The 19,053-nt window shown below is 47.4% G+C and overlaps 1 protein-coding gene across 4 annotated transcripts in view; it reads left to right on the plus strand.

The window, feature by feature from the left end:
• Window positions 1–11,665: 11,665 nt before the first annotated feature.
• Window positions 11,666–19,053, plus strand: part of LOC137383569 (SEC14-like protein 5) — a 30,667-nt gene continuing 23,279 nt past the window's right edge. For 3 of the 4 annotated variants that reach the window (XM_068056687.1, XM_068056689.1, XM_068056690.1), the window contains exons 1-4: window positions 11,666–11,982; window positions 12,963–13,032; window positions 17,807–17,956; window positions 18,898–19,029. In XM_068056687.1, coding sequence (XP_067912788.1) covers window positions 12,970–13,032; window positions 17,807–17,956; window positions 18,898–19,029 — 345 coding nt within the window. In that variant the 5' untranslated portion in view covers window positions 11,666–11,982; window positions 12,963–12,969. Of the gene's footprint in view, window positions 11,983–12,748; window positions 12,866–12,962; window positions 13,033–17,806; window positions 17,957–18,897; window positions 19,030–19,053 lie in introns of all 4 variants that reach the window. The other variant, XM_068056688.1, reaches the window with a different exon arrangement.

Below are 19,053 nucleotides of genomic sequence, written 5' to 3' on the forward strand. Positions count from 1 at the left end.
ACGTTAGCAGACGCCCCCCTGTGACCGGATGCGCGCGTTGCCATGGGAGCCGCGGCCTAGCCGACGCCTCAACCTCACTCCCAGGGCCAGGCTGACAGCTGCCCCCAAACCAAGGGAGAGCGGGAGGAACTCGAAGCCCCGGCTTCAGGCCCACACCGGGAGTATTTCCTGATGGAGATGGTGAACACTGCCTCCCGGGAATGGAGCGACAGCCAGAGGAGCCTCACCAGCGGGCGGAGAGACTCAGCCTCCAGTGGCCGCTGCTCCTCCAGCAGAGACTCCCCCAGGCAGCAGCTCCCAGACCGAGCACGGTGTTGGCGGTTCAGGCTGGGGGGAGTTCAGTCCCCGCCTCTGCCCTGGGTGGGGAGGCAGGGAGAGTGTCCCCCGGATCAGAGCGATTCCAGCCCCGGCTCCCCGACCAGCTCCCGTATCCACAGCCCTCACTAACCTCCCCGGCACCGGCCGCGCTCTGAGTTCCAGTCGGATTGCGACAGCAGCCGAGCCCCGGCACTCACTGCTCCCGGAGCCGAGACCCAAAGAGCCGGCACAGGGGAGAGACTGACCCCCGGCAACACAACCGCCACTCCCTCCCTCCCTCATCACTCCCTCCCTCCCTCATCACTCCCTCCCTCATCACTCCCTCCCTCATCACTCCCTCCCTCCCTCATCCATCACTCCCTCCCTCATCCATCACTCCCTCCCTCATCCATCACTCCCTCCCTCATCCATCACTCCCTCCCTCATCCATCACTCCCTCCCTCATCCATCACTCCCTCACTCACTCACTCCCTCCCTCACTCACTCCCTCCCTCCCTCATCCATCACTCCCTCATCCATCACTCACTCACTCACTCCCTCCCTCCCTCATCACTCCCTCCCTCCCTCATCCATCACTCCCTCACTCACTCACTCCCTCACTCCCTCATCACTCACTCCCTCATCACTCCCTCCCTCACTCACTCACTCCCTCCCTCACTCACTCATCACTCACTCCCTCATCACTCCCTCCTTCACTCATCAGTCCCTCCCTCACTCACTCATCAGTCCCTCCACCACTCCCTCACTAACTCACTCATCAGTCCCTCCCTCACTCAGTCATCACTCCCTCACTCATCACTCACTCACTCAGTCATCACACCCTCACTCACTCTTCACTCCCTCCCTCCTTCATCACTCTCTCCCTCATCACTCACTCACTCATCAGTCACTCACTTGCTCCTCAGACACACTCACTCCGCTCATCACACACTCGCTCATCACTCACTCCCTCCCTCACTCACTCTGCTCATCACTCACACTCATCAGTCACTCACTTGCTCCACTCACTCCGCTCATCTCACACACTCACTCATCACTCCCTCACTCATCACTCCCTCACTCATCACTCACTCCCTCACTCATCACTCACTCCCTCACTCATCACTCACTCCCTCATTCATCACTCACTCATCACTTACTCACTCATCACTCACTCCCTCACTCATCACTCCCTTACTCAGTTATCACTCCTCATTCCCTCCCACATCATTCCCTCCCCCATCACTCCCTCCCCCATCACTCCCTTCCCCATCACTCCCTCCCACATCACTCCCTCACTCATCGCTCACTCCCTCACTCGCTCCGCTCATCACTCACGCTCACTCATCAGTCACGCTCACTCATCAGTCACGCTCACTCATCAGTCACTCACTTGCTCATCACTCACTCTGCTCATCACACACACTCACTCACTCGCTCATCACACTCACTCGCTCATCACTCACTCGCTCATCACTCACTCGCTCATCACTCACTCGCTCATCACTCACTCACTCGCTTATCACTCCCTTACTCATCACTCACTACCTCACTCGCTCATCACTCACTCCACTCATCACTCACCACTCATTCACTCACTCGCTCATCACTCACTCACGGATCAATCACTCATTCACTCATCGCTCCCTCGCTTAACGCTCCCTCGCTCGTCGCTCCCTCCGCTCGTCACTAACACTCACACACTCACTCGCTCATCACTCACTCACTCATCACACACACTCGCTCATCTCTTACTTGCTCACTCACTCACTTGCTCATTTCACACACTCACTCATCGCTCACTCCGCTCATCACTCACTCCGCTCATTGCTCTCACCCTCACTCATCGCTCTCACCCTCACTCATCGCTCTCACCCTCACTCATCGCTCTCACCCTCACTCATCGCTCTCACCCTCACTCTTCGCTCTCACCCTCACTCTTCGCTCTCACCCTCACTCTTCGCTCTCACCCTCACTCTTCGCTCTCACCCTCACTCTTCGCTCATTCACTCACTCTGCTCATCACTCCGCTCATCCCTCCCTCCCTCACCCCTCCCTCCTTCACCCTCCCTCCTTCACCCTCCCTCCTTCATCCCTCCCTCCTTCACTCCTCCCTCCATCACCCCTCCCTCCATCACCCCTCCCTCCCTCACCCTTCCCTCCCTCACGCCTCCCTTGCGCACCGCTCCCTCCCTCCCTCGCCACTCACTCTCACCCCCCGCTTGCTCATCCCCCCCCCCCGCCTGCTCGTCACTCCCTCTCCACATTCACTTTCTCGCTCTCCCTCGCTCCCACTCACTCACTCTCACCACCTTCTGTCTCCCTCTCTCAGATCATTCACCAACATACACAACTCAGCTGTGCATCCAGCCTGAATTCAGATTTAATTCTTATTCCTGTGCAGAAATATGCTCAAAACAACAAAAAAGTTGAAAGGGTAAAATTATGAGGACAAATCGCATTAACTTGGGTTGCAATCCCTTGAGTTTATATCAGTTCAATTGTGGTGAAGTTATTGGAATCTATTATCAGGGACACAGCAACTGAGCACTTGGATAAATATGGGCTGTTCAGAGTCAGCGTGCCGCGGAGCCCATGTCTTACGAATCCAGTTGAATATTTTGAGGAGATCACTAGCATGGTGGATAGTTGAGTGGCTCTGGATGTGTCTAAGTTTGTAGATGGTGTGGTTAGGTACAGTAAGTTATATAGATGGGAGCAGGAAGTTACAAAGGAGCATAGAAGAGTAAGTAAGTTGGCAAAACTAGCAGGTGGATTCAAGATCTGAGAATGATAAATCGGAATATTTTCTTAATGGGAGAGACGAGGATCTATGTAGGAGGAAAGGGATTTGGGTACTCATGTGCACACATCACTAAAAGCTGCTGCATAGGTACACAAATTAAATAGGTTAATAGAATGTTGGCCTTCATCTTAAGAAGGCATATGGAATCCTTTCCTTTATTAGCCGAGGTACAGAATATAAGAGCAGGGAGGTTATGCTGGAACTGTATAACTCATTGGTTAGACCACAACTTGAGTACTATGTGCAGTTCTGGTCACCGCATTACAGAAAGGATGTAATTGCACTGGAGAGGGTACAGAGGAGATTTACGAGGATGTTGCCAGGACTGGAAAAATGCAGCTATGAGGAAAGATTGGATAGGCTGAGGTTGTTCTCCTTGGAGCAGAGAAGGCTGAGGGAAGATCTGATTGAAATGTACAAAATTTTGAGGGGCCTGGATAGAGTGGAGGTGAAGGGTCTATTCACATTAGCAGAGAGGTCAGTGACTAGGGGGCATAGATTTAAAGTGATTGGTAGAAAATTTAGAGGGGAGATGAGGAAAAACTATTTTTACCCAGAGGGTGGTGGGAGTCTGGAACTCGCTGCCTGAAAGGGTAGTTGAGGCAGAAACCCTCAACTCATTTAAAGGAGTCTGGATATGCACCTCAAGTGCCGTAATCTGCAGGGCTACAGACCAAATGCTGGAAGGAGAGATTAGAATAGGTGGATCGTTTTTCAGCCGGCACAGACATGATGGGCCAAGTGGCCTCTTTGTGTGCCTTAAACATTCTATGATTAAGTGACTTGGATTACAAAGGGGTTACAAGTTGTATTCAGTTATACAAAGTTTGGCCAGATGCCATCTTTTTTTCTTTTCACAGGATGCGGTCCATGTTCAGACCTAGATAACATCCAGGCTTGGGCTGATAAGTGGCAAGTCAGATTCACGCCACAAAAGTGCCAGGCAATGACCATCTCAAACAAGAGAGAATTTAACCATCTCCTCTTGACATTCAATGGCATTACCATCGCTGAATCCCCCACAATCAACATCCTGATGGTTACTATTGACCAGAAACTGAACTGGACCAGCCACATAAATACTGTGGCTACAACAGCAGGTAGAGGCTGGGAATCTTGCAGCGAGTAACTCTCCTCCTGACTCCCCAAAGCCTGTCCACCATCTACAAGGCACAAGTCAGGAATGTGATGGAATACTCTCCACTTGCCTGGATGGGTGCAGCTCCAACAACACTCAAGATGCTCGACACCATCCAGGACAAAGCAGCCCACTTGATTGGCATCCCATCTACAAACACTCACTGCCTCCACCACCGATGCACAGTGGCAGCAGTGTGTACCATCTACAAGAAGCACAGCAGCAACTCACCAAGATTCCTTCGACAGCACCTTCCAAACCCATGACCTCTACCACCTAAAAGGACAAGGGCAGCAAATGCATGGGAACGCCACCACCTGCAAGTTCCTCTCCAAGCCACACACCATCCTGACTTGGAACTATATCGCCGTTCCTTCACTGTCACTGGGTCAAAATCCTGGAACTCCCTAACAGCACTGTGGGTGTACCTACACCCCAAGGACTGCAGCAGTTCAAGAAGGCAGCTCACCACCACCTTCTCAAGGGCAATTAGAGATGGGCAATAAATGCTGACCTAACCATCGGAGCCCACATCCCATAAACGAATTTTAAAAAGATACTATGTGGATCAGAAGGCAGTAACCTGATAGAGAAAAGTCTATTTTAAATTCTGTTGGGATCAGATCAAATCTTGCTTAAGGTCACCCAACTGTAATGTCGGCTGCAATGAGCTCTCTCTGAATAAGAGTATTTATTTGAGATGAACACTCATCTAGGCTCCACTCCCCCTCTTTCCCCCCCCCCCCCCCCCACACCCCCCACGACCCCATGTAGCTCTGTGTTTATATGCTTCCCAGCTCACAAGTTCCCAGGTTTGATTCTGCAGTCTTTGCTGTATGTTTGGTCAGAATATGATACAACTATCACAAACTTCACTAAAAACCTGTTGTAGCTTGCTGTTTACTGTGTGGGTAATCCATGCCTGCACAGTACATTACAGAGGTTTAGCACATCAGTTGCAGCTGAGCTGAGTCCATCAGACAGGCAGCACTTTGCTTCCTTTCCCTCGCCTCCACCCCCTTGTCACAGACAGTCACAGAACTGGGTTGCACAGCTGTGCATTGCAGTGAATGCCTGACATTAGGAACGATGACATTGTACAGTAATAGAAATCTGTTGGAGTAAACTGCTGTGGTGCGTTAGAACACTGCAGAGATGCAGTGACAAAAATATTCCCAGTAACTGAACTAGTGAGGGGAAAAAAATGGGTGTAATCAATTTCTGGGGTCAGGGGCAGTGATGCTTTGGCTACTCTGAGGTAGGGAGATGGATGAAAGATGGCTGTATTCACGCTCCTGATCATACGAGCTGGTGACCCCCATTGAAAAGCATGTATGTTTGAACTTAGGGGTTTGGACTTGACTGTGGTACTGCCCCCATAGCCGAATAGCCATTGGCACTTACACATGGAGGATTAGCCACTTTGACAAAGGATAGACTGAAACTGAGGAAATGGAGTGGTGACTCTAAAGATAAGGCAGGTGAGCTAATGGCACCACAGGGCTTTGAGTTGTTTACGGAAAGAAATAGAAATCTTATGAGGCCAAATTATGAAATGGTCTAATCATTCACCCTGTCCCTAGAGCGACAAAGAAGGGAATTTCCATAAACAGGTTTAGTGGAAAGACTTCCAAAAATGGCCCCAGGGATGAGTTTGATGAAAGATGTTAACGATGATCCAGTATCAGAATTGGAAAAAAATGGTTTGAAAACAAGTTAAATTCTTGAGACGAGGTGGAGAAACTGTAGACAAAGAAAATAGTCAAAATACTTAACGGATATTTTCTAGACTAATCACTAGAGAAAATAACATTAACTTACTATCCAATTACTGTGTTACAGTACACTGTGTGACACAGTTCCGTGTCCAACCTATTTCCCACACGTCTGCCCTCACCCCTTCCCCACCCTCCCAGAACTGTGCCAGGGTTCCCCTTGTCCTCACTTTCCATCCCACCAGCCTCCACATCCAAAGGATCATCCTCCACCAATTCCACCACCTCCAGCGTGATGCCACTACCAAACACTTCTTCCCCTCCCTTCCCCGTCAGTATTCCATTTGGATCGTTCCCTCCCCGACACCCTGGTCCACTCCTCCATCACCCCTGACACCTCATCCCCTTCCCATGGCACCTTCCCATGCAATCACAAGTGGTGTAAAACCTTCCCTTTTACCTCCTCTCTCCTCACTATCCCAGGCCCCAAATACTCCTTCCAGGCGAAGCAGTGATTTACTTGTATTTCTTTCAATTTAGTATACTGTATTCATTGCTCACAATGCAGTCGCCTCTACATTGGGGAGACCAAAGGCAGATTGGGTGACTGCTTTGAGGAACACCTCCGCTCAGTCCGAAAGTGTGACCCCGAGCTTCCGGTTGCTTGCCATTTCAACACACTCCCTCTGCTCTTGTGCTCACATTTCTGCCCTTGGCCTGCTGCAGTGTTCCAGTGAACATCAACACAAGCTCGAGGAGCAGCACCTGATCTTTTGTTTGGGCACTCTACAGCCTTGCGGACTGAACATTGAGTTCAATAACTTCAGAGCATGACTGGCCTTTTTTTATATTTTTTAATTTTATTTTTTAACCATGTGCCTGTTTTTCATGCAGTCAGAGCTGCTCATTATTCTGCTACTAACACTCTCTCTGGACTAATGCTTTGTCTTTCACCTCTGCATTAACACTCTTTGCCTTTGTCCCAGGACAGCTTTGTTATTTAATCTCTCCTGCCCTCTGCCCTATCACACGCCTCCCCTTTTGATCTCTTCCCCAACAACTTCGCCACCCCCCCCCCCCCCCACCCCTTCACTTGCTTAAAACCTAATTTTTTTCTAACCTTTTCCAGTTCTGTTGAAAGGTCACAGACCTGAAACATTAACTCTGCTTCTCTCCCCACAGATGCTGACTGACCTGCTGAGTATTTCCAGCACTTTCTGTTTTTATTTCAGATTTCCAGCATCTGCAGTATTTTGCTTTTATTGTACTCTGTTACACCTGATGTCCCTGCCACTGGGATTCGTTATCCACCCTCCCCACCCCCAGTCATAGGCGCACTGTGGCAGCAGTATATACCAACATCAGGATGCACTGCAGCAACTCACCAAGGCTACTTGCAGAACACTGTTCAGCCCCACAACATCTACCACCTACCAGGCCAAGAGCAGCAATGTCACGGAAACACCATCACCAGAAGTCCCCCACAATGCTGACCTGAACATATATCGCTGTTCATTCAATATCATTGGGCCAGACTTGTGGGATTCCTTCCCTAGTACCATTGTGGAAGCCACTTCACCAGAACTGCAGCTGCTCAAGTCCCACCGCTTGGGCCACTAGACACAAACAATAAATCTGACCTTGCCAGAGAACAATAAAAGGGTGCCTGACCCTTGGCCCCCGAACCATTTCTCTGAACTTTCTGCAGAAGTTACGTCGTGAGATCAGGAGAACCCCATCCCATGCCTTCAAACCCCACTCACTGAAGCTCACATTAGAGGATCTCCCATTGCTCAGTAAGTCAGATGAGACTCTGTCTTATAAAGAATGACAAAGGACTATACTGCTGCTAAGATGGAGCTGCCTTGCAGCTGAGCTGCCCCTAAAAGGACCATTAAATCCTAACTGCTGAAAATATATAGAAGCGGGAGATCACTTGGAGATCAATTGCTGTTTTGGTGAGGGAAGATTTATAGAACAGCATAAAACCACTACATAGAGCTTGTATATTTCCACTTCCAGCATGAGATATTGCCTTTCTTTGTCTGTTTGCTCAGTGGGTAGCAGTCTCTTTCAGTCAGAAGGTCGTGGGTTCAAGCCCACTCCAGCACTTGAGCACATAACCTCAGCTGTCGATCCAGTGCCGCGCTGACAGAGGTGCTGTCTTTTGGATGAGACGTTAAACCGTGACCCTGCCTGCCCTCTCAGGTGGATGTAAAGGATCACATGACACTATTCAAAGAGGAGAAGGAAGTTCTCCCTGGTGTCTGGACCAATATTTATTCCTGTTATCACCATCACTAAAACAGATCATCAGGTTAGTATCACATTGATTTTTGTGGGATCTTGCTGTGCACAATTTGGCTGCTGCGTTTCCTAAATTACTGACTGTCTTTCAAAAGTGTTTCATTGGCTGTAAAGCACTTTGGGAACTCATAAGGTTGTGAAAAGCATTATAGAAATGCAAGTTCTTTATTTTTATACCATTGAACTATTGAAGTCTAAATTGAAAAGGATGTTCTTAAAAATCTCATTCCAAACACTTCAAACCGGCAGCTCTTTCCTGCCCTCATTTTCCCATTTTAGAAATGTAAAGTTAGCATTTTAAAAGTTTGAGAACAATTAATCACCACTCCCTATCTTCTCTCCAGCCCTTCGAATTCCGCACTTGGGCTTCAACCTAAGTTTCTCAATTAACAAAGCGACATAGGTAGAGGAAGATTACTTGGCTCAGGTGGTGAGCCCAGCACCAGCAGACAGAGCTTTTAAAGTAAGTCAGTCTGGAGGAGGACAGCAGATGACTAATGAGATATTTTCTGGGATAGTGCACACATGCAACAGGCTCCCGCCCATGATAGTCACCACAGTGTTGATTCACTGATTGTTGTATACATCGCAGGCTAGGAGTGGATTGAAGATTCAATTGCACACAGAGGAAACCTGAGTACTCCACAGGACACCTGACGCAGGGACCATGGAAATGTTATCTGTGGAAAGTAACCAGAGGAAAGCTAAGTAGAGATGTGAGGAGATGTATATTCAGGGGTTTTGCTTGGTTACTTTTGGGCTAAAAAAAAACTTGCATTTGTATAGTGCCTTTCACGACCACAGCACACCCCAAAGCGCTTTACAGCAATTACTTTTTGAAGTGTGGACTGTTGTACCGTGGGGAAAGTGAGTCAATTTTCGCACAGCAAGATCCCACAAACATGAACTGATAATCCGTTTCTGCAGTGTTGATTGACTGATAAAGATTGGCCCCAGGACACCAGGGATAACTCCCCTGCTTTTCTGAAGAGTTTTTAGGGAGCGATGATTTCACACATTTCTCCCTTGAAAATTCTACATCAGACGTCCGGTGGTTGTTAAAGGCGCTATACAAATGCAAGTCTTATTTTCAGCTAAAACTGAATGAAAAGTTTCTGAGAATGGTATTGGTTCTGAATTCCTTGCAAACCCTGTCTGTAATCACAGGATAGCTGACAGGTAGCAGTCACTATTAATTATTCCTGCTCTTCCAAACTTTAGTATCAAACCCCTCCAGATTGTGAGATATTGGGATGAGGACACAGGCTTACATTTTTTAAAAAATCGGAGTTTTGGTTTCTCGTTTGAAAAAATTTGCATGGCGATTTGAAAGTTGCACAGTTCAGTCTAATAGTGAACAATGTGGTTTTCTGAATCGAGCAGAGCCCCAGCATTCATCTGAGCTACTGTTGAGCTTTCTATTTACTTCGGTCCCACAGATCTGTTAGGAGTATCGACAATGCTGGCTTTGAAACTGAGATGCTCCTAATTGGGGAGCCGTGTGAAATAATAACTGAGATGGAAATGAGCCAGTAATCCGTCCTGATTAGAGCCCTGTGCAGAGAGTAAAACCAACACACGCTGATTTGTATCACCAGGGACTGTGGGAGCAGGTCACCCAGGCACCGCGCTTGTTCATGGCTGCACAAAAGAAATTTCTGGAGGTAAAGGCGGACGAGGTTAATGTCACAGCCCCAGCAGAGAACAGGCACCCAGTCCGGGAGCAGAAGGTGTTCCGAGGATCCTCGGTTCCGCGGTTCAGGCTAGGGCAGACACAGTGGCTGCAGGCTCTGCTTCGGTGTGATCAAGTTGACGCAGGCCTGTCAGCTGGGAGTTACTGGAAGCGAGATTGCAACTATTAGAACGAGGAGAGTGAGATTAACTATGTGAATACTGGAACTGGCAGAGAGTGGTTAATTCTTAGTGACCATCTGAGCACTTTGTCGATCTGTATGTAACTAGGTGGGAGAATAAATTGGGAGATTTAATGGGCTCCGTGATTTGTCAAAGTGTATAGCTTTCATGGACTGTTCTTGCTATTTAAATGTATAAAGTTGCAATACTTGTAGGAATGATAAAACTTGTTAAATTGAATGAATGAAGCCGTGTTCTTCTATCTGGCCCTTCCCATCCTCACTGGAGGGTCTCCAAGTGGCTTTGAACCAACCTGTAGAATCTCTGCAGCTCACGATGGCTCGGCTAGTTTGTCCAGTGAATAGCTGAGCTGTTTGCATAAGGAAGGTGCCAGCCTAATGCTGTGTTTGTGCTGAGTTAGCTCATCCTAGTGGTTTGCTGAGCCCAGTCCCCCTGCTTTAAGGGGTGGATGAATCAGTTAGGGCGCCCGACTGCAGATTGCTATCGGAAGAATTCGCTGAGCTATGTGGGTGTTGGCTGAGATGATGATGGAACAGGATTTGTCGCTCAATTGACCCACTCTGCTGAGGTTTGCAGACCAGGAATGTAAAGGCAGACAAGGTACCGGAGGGTGAGTAGCTCCTGTGGAACTGCATTCTTACCAGAAGAGGAATCGGTGGAAAGGGGAGGGGAATGAACTAGATATCCACAGAAAGCTGAGGCTGGTTTGCTTTGTGTTGGATGTAAGTGACCTGCGGGTGGGGTGTGTACAAGGAACAGATGGTGAGGAGAGGCTGAATTGATCCTCCCTACAGCCGCACACTTTCAATCATTCAAGACAAAAAAAATCCCCTTTTGGCAAACACGTTCCTTTGATAGTGGAGAGCCAGGGGGTTGGAGCCACGTTTCCATGGCGATGGGTTTGTGAAGTTTGTTGGTGTAGCGATTCCTAAACGCCGCTTCATCAAAACAGCAGCGCATCCTTCAAATAATTCCCAGGTAAAGAATATCCAGCCGTGCGTGGGTTACTGAGAAAGTACCATTTGTTTACTGGAGTTAATGTTGCATTATTGTTTTATAAAAAGCCACAAACCCACTAGAAAGAACAGAATCTGAGCACCAGCCACGATGATATCGCGCTGCAAACCTACCCGAATCACAGCCGTTTTTCCAGCGTGTGTTTTCCTGCAGTTCATGGGGCGAGTAAACTATTTTGGAGGTGAATTCAGGGCCAGTGAACATGTATTCACTGCAGTACAGCGGTAGGAACGCTCGGAGAATAAAAAGATGTTGCCAATTCCAGCAGTGAAGTTTGGAAGTAAACTTTCGGAGAGCTCAGGCTTTGGTAATGAACCAGCTTTAAATCTGGTTTAGTTTCCCATAGAGAAATCATGTCCCAGTTTGGGTCAGGACAGTGTTGTCTTCCGGCAGCTTGGTTAAGGGAGGAGTCAAGTTACTCAATTCCAGTAAAAACTCGCCGTGTTATTTCCCCCCGGATATGTGGCATGTTTCCTGCACTGATCTGTGTAAATTCTGTCCAATTCCGGGTGCAGACTGATCCGAAGTCTTGGCGCAAAGTGATTTGGACGCCCGGAATTCTGTACGGAAATGATTTAGGACTTTGGCAGTTTTCGTGGTGCCGGGAAACGGATGATTCAGGACATTGGGAGTCTAACTGAAGGCAGCAGGGATGCTAATGGATAAACAGAAAATGCTGGAAACGCTCAGCAGCCTCTGTGGAGAGAGGAACAGAGTTAACCTTTCAGGTCAATGACCTTTCAGCAGAACTGAGCTGTTCAAACATCCCGAACGACTGATAAATAACCACGAGTTGGGGACTTTGTAAAGCTTTAATATTCACTCAGGTGAGGGCATTGCGCAACTACATCTTAATGAGCCGAGTCGATGGAATGAAGCGAGAGGATTTCTTACATGTCGCTACTGGTTGACTCTGATCAGGAATGTAAGCTGGCGGTGCTGTACCCTCCTCCCTCGCTCAATGATTCTTCAGCTGGAGCCATTGATGCTCAATCCGCCCTGAGCTTGCTGCCAGGGGAATACCGGCCCAGGGCTCCCATTAGTGGCTCAAAGTCTGAAGAAAAGAGCAAGGAGTTTAATTGAAGACGAAATGTGGTAGATCCTGTTGCTTTAAGTTTCAGAGTTCAGGAGCCGAGCCTCTGGTTGGTGCTTTTACTGTGAATTCATCGCAGATGCCTCCCTGAATCTTCATGCTGCCCAAAGTTTCCATTAACTATAGGATTGTGGTTGTTTGCTGCCAAACAACTGGTTTAATAAAATCATACAAAACCTTCCCTGCTCTCAGTGTCCAAGACTAATGGTCCCTCACTGCAGCTTTCTGCTAACTCAGTTCAGGGAAAAAAAAACTTAAGCCCATTTATGTAAATCTTTTTCATATTGTATACTGACTGTACTTGGAAATATATGAATGAAATGGTCAATTAGTTCTGAAGTTGGACTTCTTGTGTGTAGCTTTAAGCTGATGATTAACCCTTTGTCTCTGCATCACCTCCGTGTCTTGGTGTCTATAATGCTGACTACACTATTCATGGTGCAGTCCGCCCAGGGTTCTGTCTGATTCTCTGCAGCTTAAATTGGCTCCGTTTGATTTAGGCTTGGGAAGGAAAGGGCTGACTTGAAATCTGCCATCTGTGTAAGAATAGAAAGTACTGGAAATACTCAGCGGGTCTGGCAGCATCTGCGGAGCGAGAAGCAAAGTTAACGTTTCAGGTCAGTGACCTTTCATCAGAACTGGCAAAGGTTAGAAATGTAATAGGTTTTACTCATTCCGTACTTTATATAATGATGGACGTGTTTGAACTTGCAGAGAGAAGATGGTGCAGAAATACCAGTCTCCAGTACGGGTCTACAAGTACACTTTTGAGATGGTGATGGCGGTGAGTTAATGATGTTTAATGAGACTGGATGTCCTGTTACACACACTGTAACCAACACATCGAGACTTTTGCTCTACTTTTACACTTTACTGTTGATCGGGTGAAGATGAGAAAAGGCCTTTGGGTCTAAGAAGCCTTTTTCATTGGTCAACCTCACCTTCCCATCATATCCTTCGATCCTTTCTCGCCACAGAAATGCATCTAATTGTTTCTTGTGTCCTTACCATCAGTGTCTTTCACCGATAACCTCCTCCACAGCTAGTGTGTCAGTTGTGGCTCAGTGGGCAGCACTCTCCTCTCTGAGGTAGAGGTTGTGGGTTCAAATCCCACTCCAGAGATTTAGGCTGATACTGCAATACAGTACTGAGGGAGTGCTGCACTGTCAAAGGTACCCACTTTTGGAAGAGATGTTAAACCAGTCTGTCCTTTTAGGTGGATGTAAAAGATCCAATGACACTGTTTCGAAGAACAGCAGGTGATTCCCCCCCCCCCCCCCCCCCCATTATTCTGGCCAATATTCATCTGTCACTCAACATCACAAAAACAAATGCTCTGGTCATACGAATTAGAAGCAGGAGTAGGCCATTCGGCCCCTCAAGCCTGCTTCGCCATTTGATAAGATCTGTTTGTGGTCTCAACTCTACTTTTCTGTCTACCCGCTATAACCTTTGAATCCCTTGTATAGATTGTAAATAGTTGAGGGCCCAGCACTGATCCCTATGGCATTATCACATTGCTGTTTGTGAGCTCTTGCTGTGCACAAATGGGCTGCCATGTTTTTTACATTACAACAGTGACTACACTTCAAGAGCTCTTAACTGGCTGTAAAACACTTTGGGACATCCTGAGATTGTGAAAGGCGTTATATAAATGCAAGTCTTTTTTTCTTTGGGTGAAAGTTTTACTCTAAATGTTAAAGGCAAAGCAGTTTTTTTTAACTTCCATCCTTCCTATTCCCACCATCTCTCCCATTCCCTCACACTCCTCCCACCCTGTGTTCCTGACTGTATCTCTAACAGTTCCCTCACACTGTCACTCAGTAATGCCTCTTCCTTTAGCAAGCTCAATATTGTGATCAACATAACTTGTAAGCAAAATATTTTAAGACTGAGAAAGAAAAAGGGTGTAGAAGTTAATGCTGTTCAGTAAATACTGATTGTGAAGGTGACCTTTTACACAGTGCATTCTAATCTTGTTCTGAACTCTTGGTGTCAGAACCCAAGAGTCTTGAGCTTGTTCCGGAGCCAGTCCTGGGACATGGACCACATGAGAAACCAGAATGGCTGCAGGTTGCTGTCAGCTCTGAGTGTCCATCAGTAACTGCACCTACCCTAGTGCCTTTAGTGTGTTACTGAGCCACAATGACAAGAAATTGCAGTCAGTCCTGCTGGAAATTGGGCGAGGTTGGATCAGATTCAGCTGTGATGCCCCCAGGGTGTATACCCTCCGAATCCTAACTAAGTGACACATTAAGAAATACCCTCTTTAGCAAGGTACTGGAACATCCTGGATATCCATTAAACAATTTGAGAGAGAGTCAGCTCCTTCGGGGGCGAAACCTTTTCAAGGGACCTATTGGGAATGAACAATCAGAGCCAGCAGTGTCACTGAGTCCCAGAGTTTACAAACATCACACAGGACCTATTGTGAGTGTGGTCACGTGTTCCTTTTGTCCATCCACAGAACAGATGTGCCTGCTGCTCTTTACACAGGGTCCCTATTGTCTGAGATCATCTTGCGTAAGAGAGGAGAGCCGGAACCTGCCAGCTCCCTCCATGCTCTTTGAACTGGTTAGCAGAAACTTAGGGTTCTGTTTCATCTCCCCTCCCCCCCCCCCCCACCTCCCCCTAACTTGTCCAGAAACATTTTCTCAGCCCCTAAAGGATTGCATTTGCCCACAGGCTTGCTGAGAGGCTGCAAGCCGATGTTAGCATTGCTACAGAAGGAACACAGTTATGAAACAATAGGCTCTGTTTCTGCCTGTCTCTTTCACACACAAAGACGGCCATCCATCACTGCCTTTCATTTTCTTTCTCACTCAGTAATAATCCGAACTGGCCGTGTCTGTCTGCCTCGTTCCCCCTCTCTCTCATACCCACAGTGTGTATCTGTAGTAAATAAAGGAAACACATTCCTTTTTTTAGAAGCTGTCAATGAATGGGCATCATGCCAGTAAAGTTCATAGATCATCCTAACAACATGAATCTACATGTGACACAAGCCTGTCCCATGCAATTTGGGACATCCTGAGGTTTTGAAAGGTGCTATATAAATCCAAGTTCCTTTTTGTGTCTGTGTGTCCCAAACACATAGGACAGGGTAATGCCTCTCTCTGTCTTTCTCGTGCATGTGCACACAGGACATTCTGTGTCACCTGTAGATACATGCTAGGATAACCTATGAGGTTTGGCAGCACAATACCCACTCATTGACAGATTCTAATAAAGGACTGTTTGGTTTCTTTAAATAGAACTGTGTTTGTAAAATGAAAGCGATTGTCAGTATTCCACATTCATTATCCAGTGAGGAAATCACAACAGCCATCCAGACAAATAAAGATGCAGTTATCTACTCACAGAATTGGATTCACATTCTGTCAGACTTGGAGACTGGGGTAAATTGTCTGATCAGGAATTAGTCCCATGTTACTTGACCATTAATGCACTGAACCCAATAATCACTCCCACCGCCCTTCCTGAGATTTGGTCGTCTTTTACATAATATGGCCCAGGTTCCAAACTAAATTGGATCTGCCATTCAGTGCTGACTGGTGGAGGCCATGGGAAACCTAAATGCTGCTTACAGATAAGTCAGTTTAACATAACATGGCCACTTAATGGTATGTGGCAGCTAATGGGGGTAAAATTGCAGGCAGCAATGACAAAGGCTGCTAATATTAAGGTATCTACTGTTGCCTTTGCAAAGATCTTGTGGTAACAACAGTCCCTGACAGTTCCCAGTGAGCTGGCTCATTAGATGTAGAGGAAGGGGACAGGATCTGTGGCCAAGGGATGGAGCAGTACAACACTCCACTCCATTTGATGGCTGGTAAACATAGTGTTGCTCCAGTATGAGGGGCAGTCAGCAGCATGGTCCTCTTTGCTTCTCCAGAATATCCTCCCTGTAGGACTGTTTTGCAGTCTGCCTAGAATCACAGAATTGTTAGTGTAGAAGGAGGCCATTCAGCCAATCATGTCCACACTGCCTCTCTGAAAGTACAATTCTCTCACTTCCATTCCCTTGCCTTCTCCCCGTAACCCTGCACATTCTTCCTTCTCATATAACAGTCTAATTCCCTTTTGAATGCTTCAATTGAACCTGCCTCCTCCACACTCGCGGACAGCGCATTCCAGACCTTAACCACTCGCTGTGTGATAAAGTTTTTCCTCATGTCACTTTTGCTTCTCTTACCAAATACTTTAAATCTGTGCCCTCTCGTTTTCAATCCTCTCACAAGTGGGAACAGTTTCTCTCGATCTACTCTATCCAGACCCCTCATGATTTTGAATATCTCTATCAAATCACCTCCCAGCCTTCTGTTCTCCAAGGTAAACAGTCCTAACTTCTCCAATCTATCTTCATAACTGAAATTCCTCATCCCTGGAATCATTCTCGTGAATCTTTTCTGTACTCTCTCCAATGCCCTCACATCTTTCCTACAGTGCGGTGCCCAGAACTGGAAACAATACTCCAGCTGAGGCCGAGCTCGTGTTTTATACAAACCAGAGGGGTGTAACAACAACAACTTATATTTATATAGCACCTTTTAAGATAATAAAATGTCCCAAGATGCTTCACAGGAGCATTATCAAACAAAATTTGACACCAAACCACATAAGGAGATATCAGGACAGGTGACCAAAAGCTTGGTCAAAGAGGTAGTTTTTAAGTAGCATTTTAAAGGAGGTAAGTGAGGTAGAGAGACAGAGGGGTTTAGGGAGGAAATTCCAGAGCTTAGGGCCCAGGCAGCTGAAGACACCTCCACCAATGGCAGAACGATGAAAACTGGGGTTGTGCAAGAGGCCAGAATTAGAGGAGTGCAGAGATCTCAGAGGGTTGTGGGGCTGGAGGAGGTTCCAGAGATAGGGAGGGCGAGGCTACAGAGGGATTTGAAAACAAGGATAAGAATTTTAAATTTGAAGCACTGCTTAACCAGGAGCCAATGTAGGTCAGTGAGCACAGGGGTGATGGGTGAATAGGACTTGGTGTGATTTAGGATATCCACCATTACTGCCACTGACAGTGCATCCCTATTGTATATATTAGCCACAAGTGACCTTACAACAGATGGCGCAGCTGTGTTAGCCTGTAGCTCGTCTCACAAGTCTGTTGCCAATTAGGTGCACCTCTGCCTGTAAATATTGGGAAGGTGCCAGCAGGTGGGCACAGTCTACCACAGGGCAGCATGCACTAACTGACACTAACTCCATTGCTTATCCACAACATCACTCAGTTAAAATAATAAAGGGGAATTTCCATTGTGCCAATATCTTGGATATACCAAAGAAAATAGCAGTACTGGCACATAGCCGCACACATAAATAATGGTCAGCTCGGCAGCAAGAGCCACAGCCTACAGGGGAAGAGAGGGAGAAATTGGCAAAACTAGCCAAATGTCTGATGTGAGACCGAGGAGAGTAGAAATGTTGGATTTGATCTTTCCACCAGATATTGACATTCTCGGGTGTTGATTTGATTATCAATGCTATGGAAATCCGAGGGTTACGGCCTGTTTATTTCTTTGCTGTCTGATGGAATGATCCTTCTATTCCAGGCTTATGAGAAGAGATTCCCGACATGCCCATTGATCCCCGTTTTCCTGGGTAGTGAGAAACTCAGTGAGTACAAGAGTGAAGATGAATCGCTGCACATTGTGGAGAGGAATTGCAAGCTGAATGTGGAAGCACCACGACTGCTGAAGAAGGTGAGTGAGTGTTGTCAGCCATTTGTGTAATCACCAAATCCAGCTGTTATAGAAAGGCCCTTCACAGATAACACCTCACACTGGACCAGCAGCATCTGACCTGTGCATCCCTGACCTGTCCTGGGAGTAATCAGACCTCTGCTGGGCTGAGGTGGGAGTGTTGGACCTGGGCTGGGCAGGTTAGGCTGGGAATATCAGAGCTCTGCTGGGCTGAGTTGGGAATATCGGAGCTCTGCTGGGCTGGGGTGGGAGTGTCGGACCTGGGCTGGGCAGGTTAGGCTGGGAATATCAGAGCTCTGCTAGGCTGAGGTGGGAATATCAGAGCTCTGCTGGGCTGAGATTGGAATTTCGGAGCTCTGCTGGGCAGGTTAGGCTGGGAATATCAGAGCTCTGCTAGGCTGAGGTGGGAATATCAGAGCTCTGCTGGGCTGAGATTGGAATTTCGGAGCTCTGCTGGGCTGGGTGCATCAGATCTTGAGTGGCAGTATTACACCTGTCCTAGATTGAAAGTATTGATGATTTTTATGCATCAACTTGCTGTGATCTGGAACGCGCTGCCTGAAAGGGCGGTGGAAGCAGATTCAGTAGTAACTTACAAAAGGGAATCGAATCTTCCAATTTGCAAGTGAGTAGGTCTAATTGAATATTCTTTCAAAGAGCTGGCACAGGTATGATGGGCCGAATGACCTCCTTCTGTGCTGCATCATTCAGTGATTCTATGACCTGTGCTGGGCAGGGCTGTGCTGGGTTTACGCTGGGCTGCGTTCTGAATATTAGATTACCGTAGTGCTGTGCCCTGTTTGAAGATTATTGCACTGGTTCTGAGCCTTTCAGCCATTTGAGTCTGTTCCCGGTGATGGAATAGGCTGGTATAGTTGTGGCTGTGCCCCCACCCCCCCCTTGCCATCTGACTGTGATGCACCCTCTGTGACCCATTGCAGATCGCTGGGGTGGAATATGTCTCCTTCATCCAGAAGAACACAGTGAACTGGAAGGAGCGCACATTGCTGATCGAGGCTCACAATGAGACATTTTCCAACAGAGTCTTCGTCAATGAGATCTGCAGTTACAGTGTGAGTTGTAGAGCCTAGTAGTTC

Source organism: Heterodontus francisci, chromosome 24 (genome assembly GCF_036365525.1).
Source record: "Heterodontus francisci isolate sHetFra1 chromosome 24, sHetFra1.hap1, whole genome shotgun sequence".
NCBI lineage: Eukaryota > Metazoa > Chordata > Chondrichthyes > Heterodontiformes > Heterodontidae > Heterodontus > Heterodontus francisci.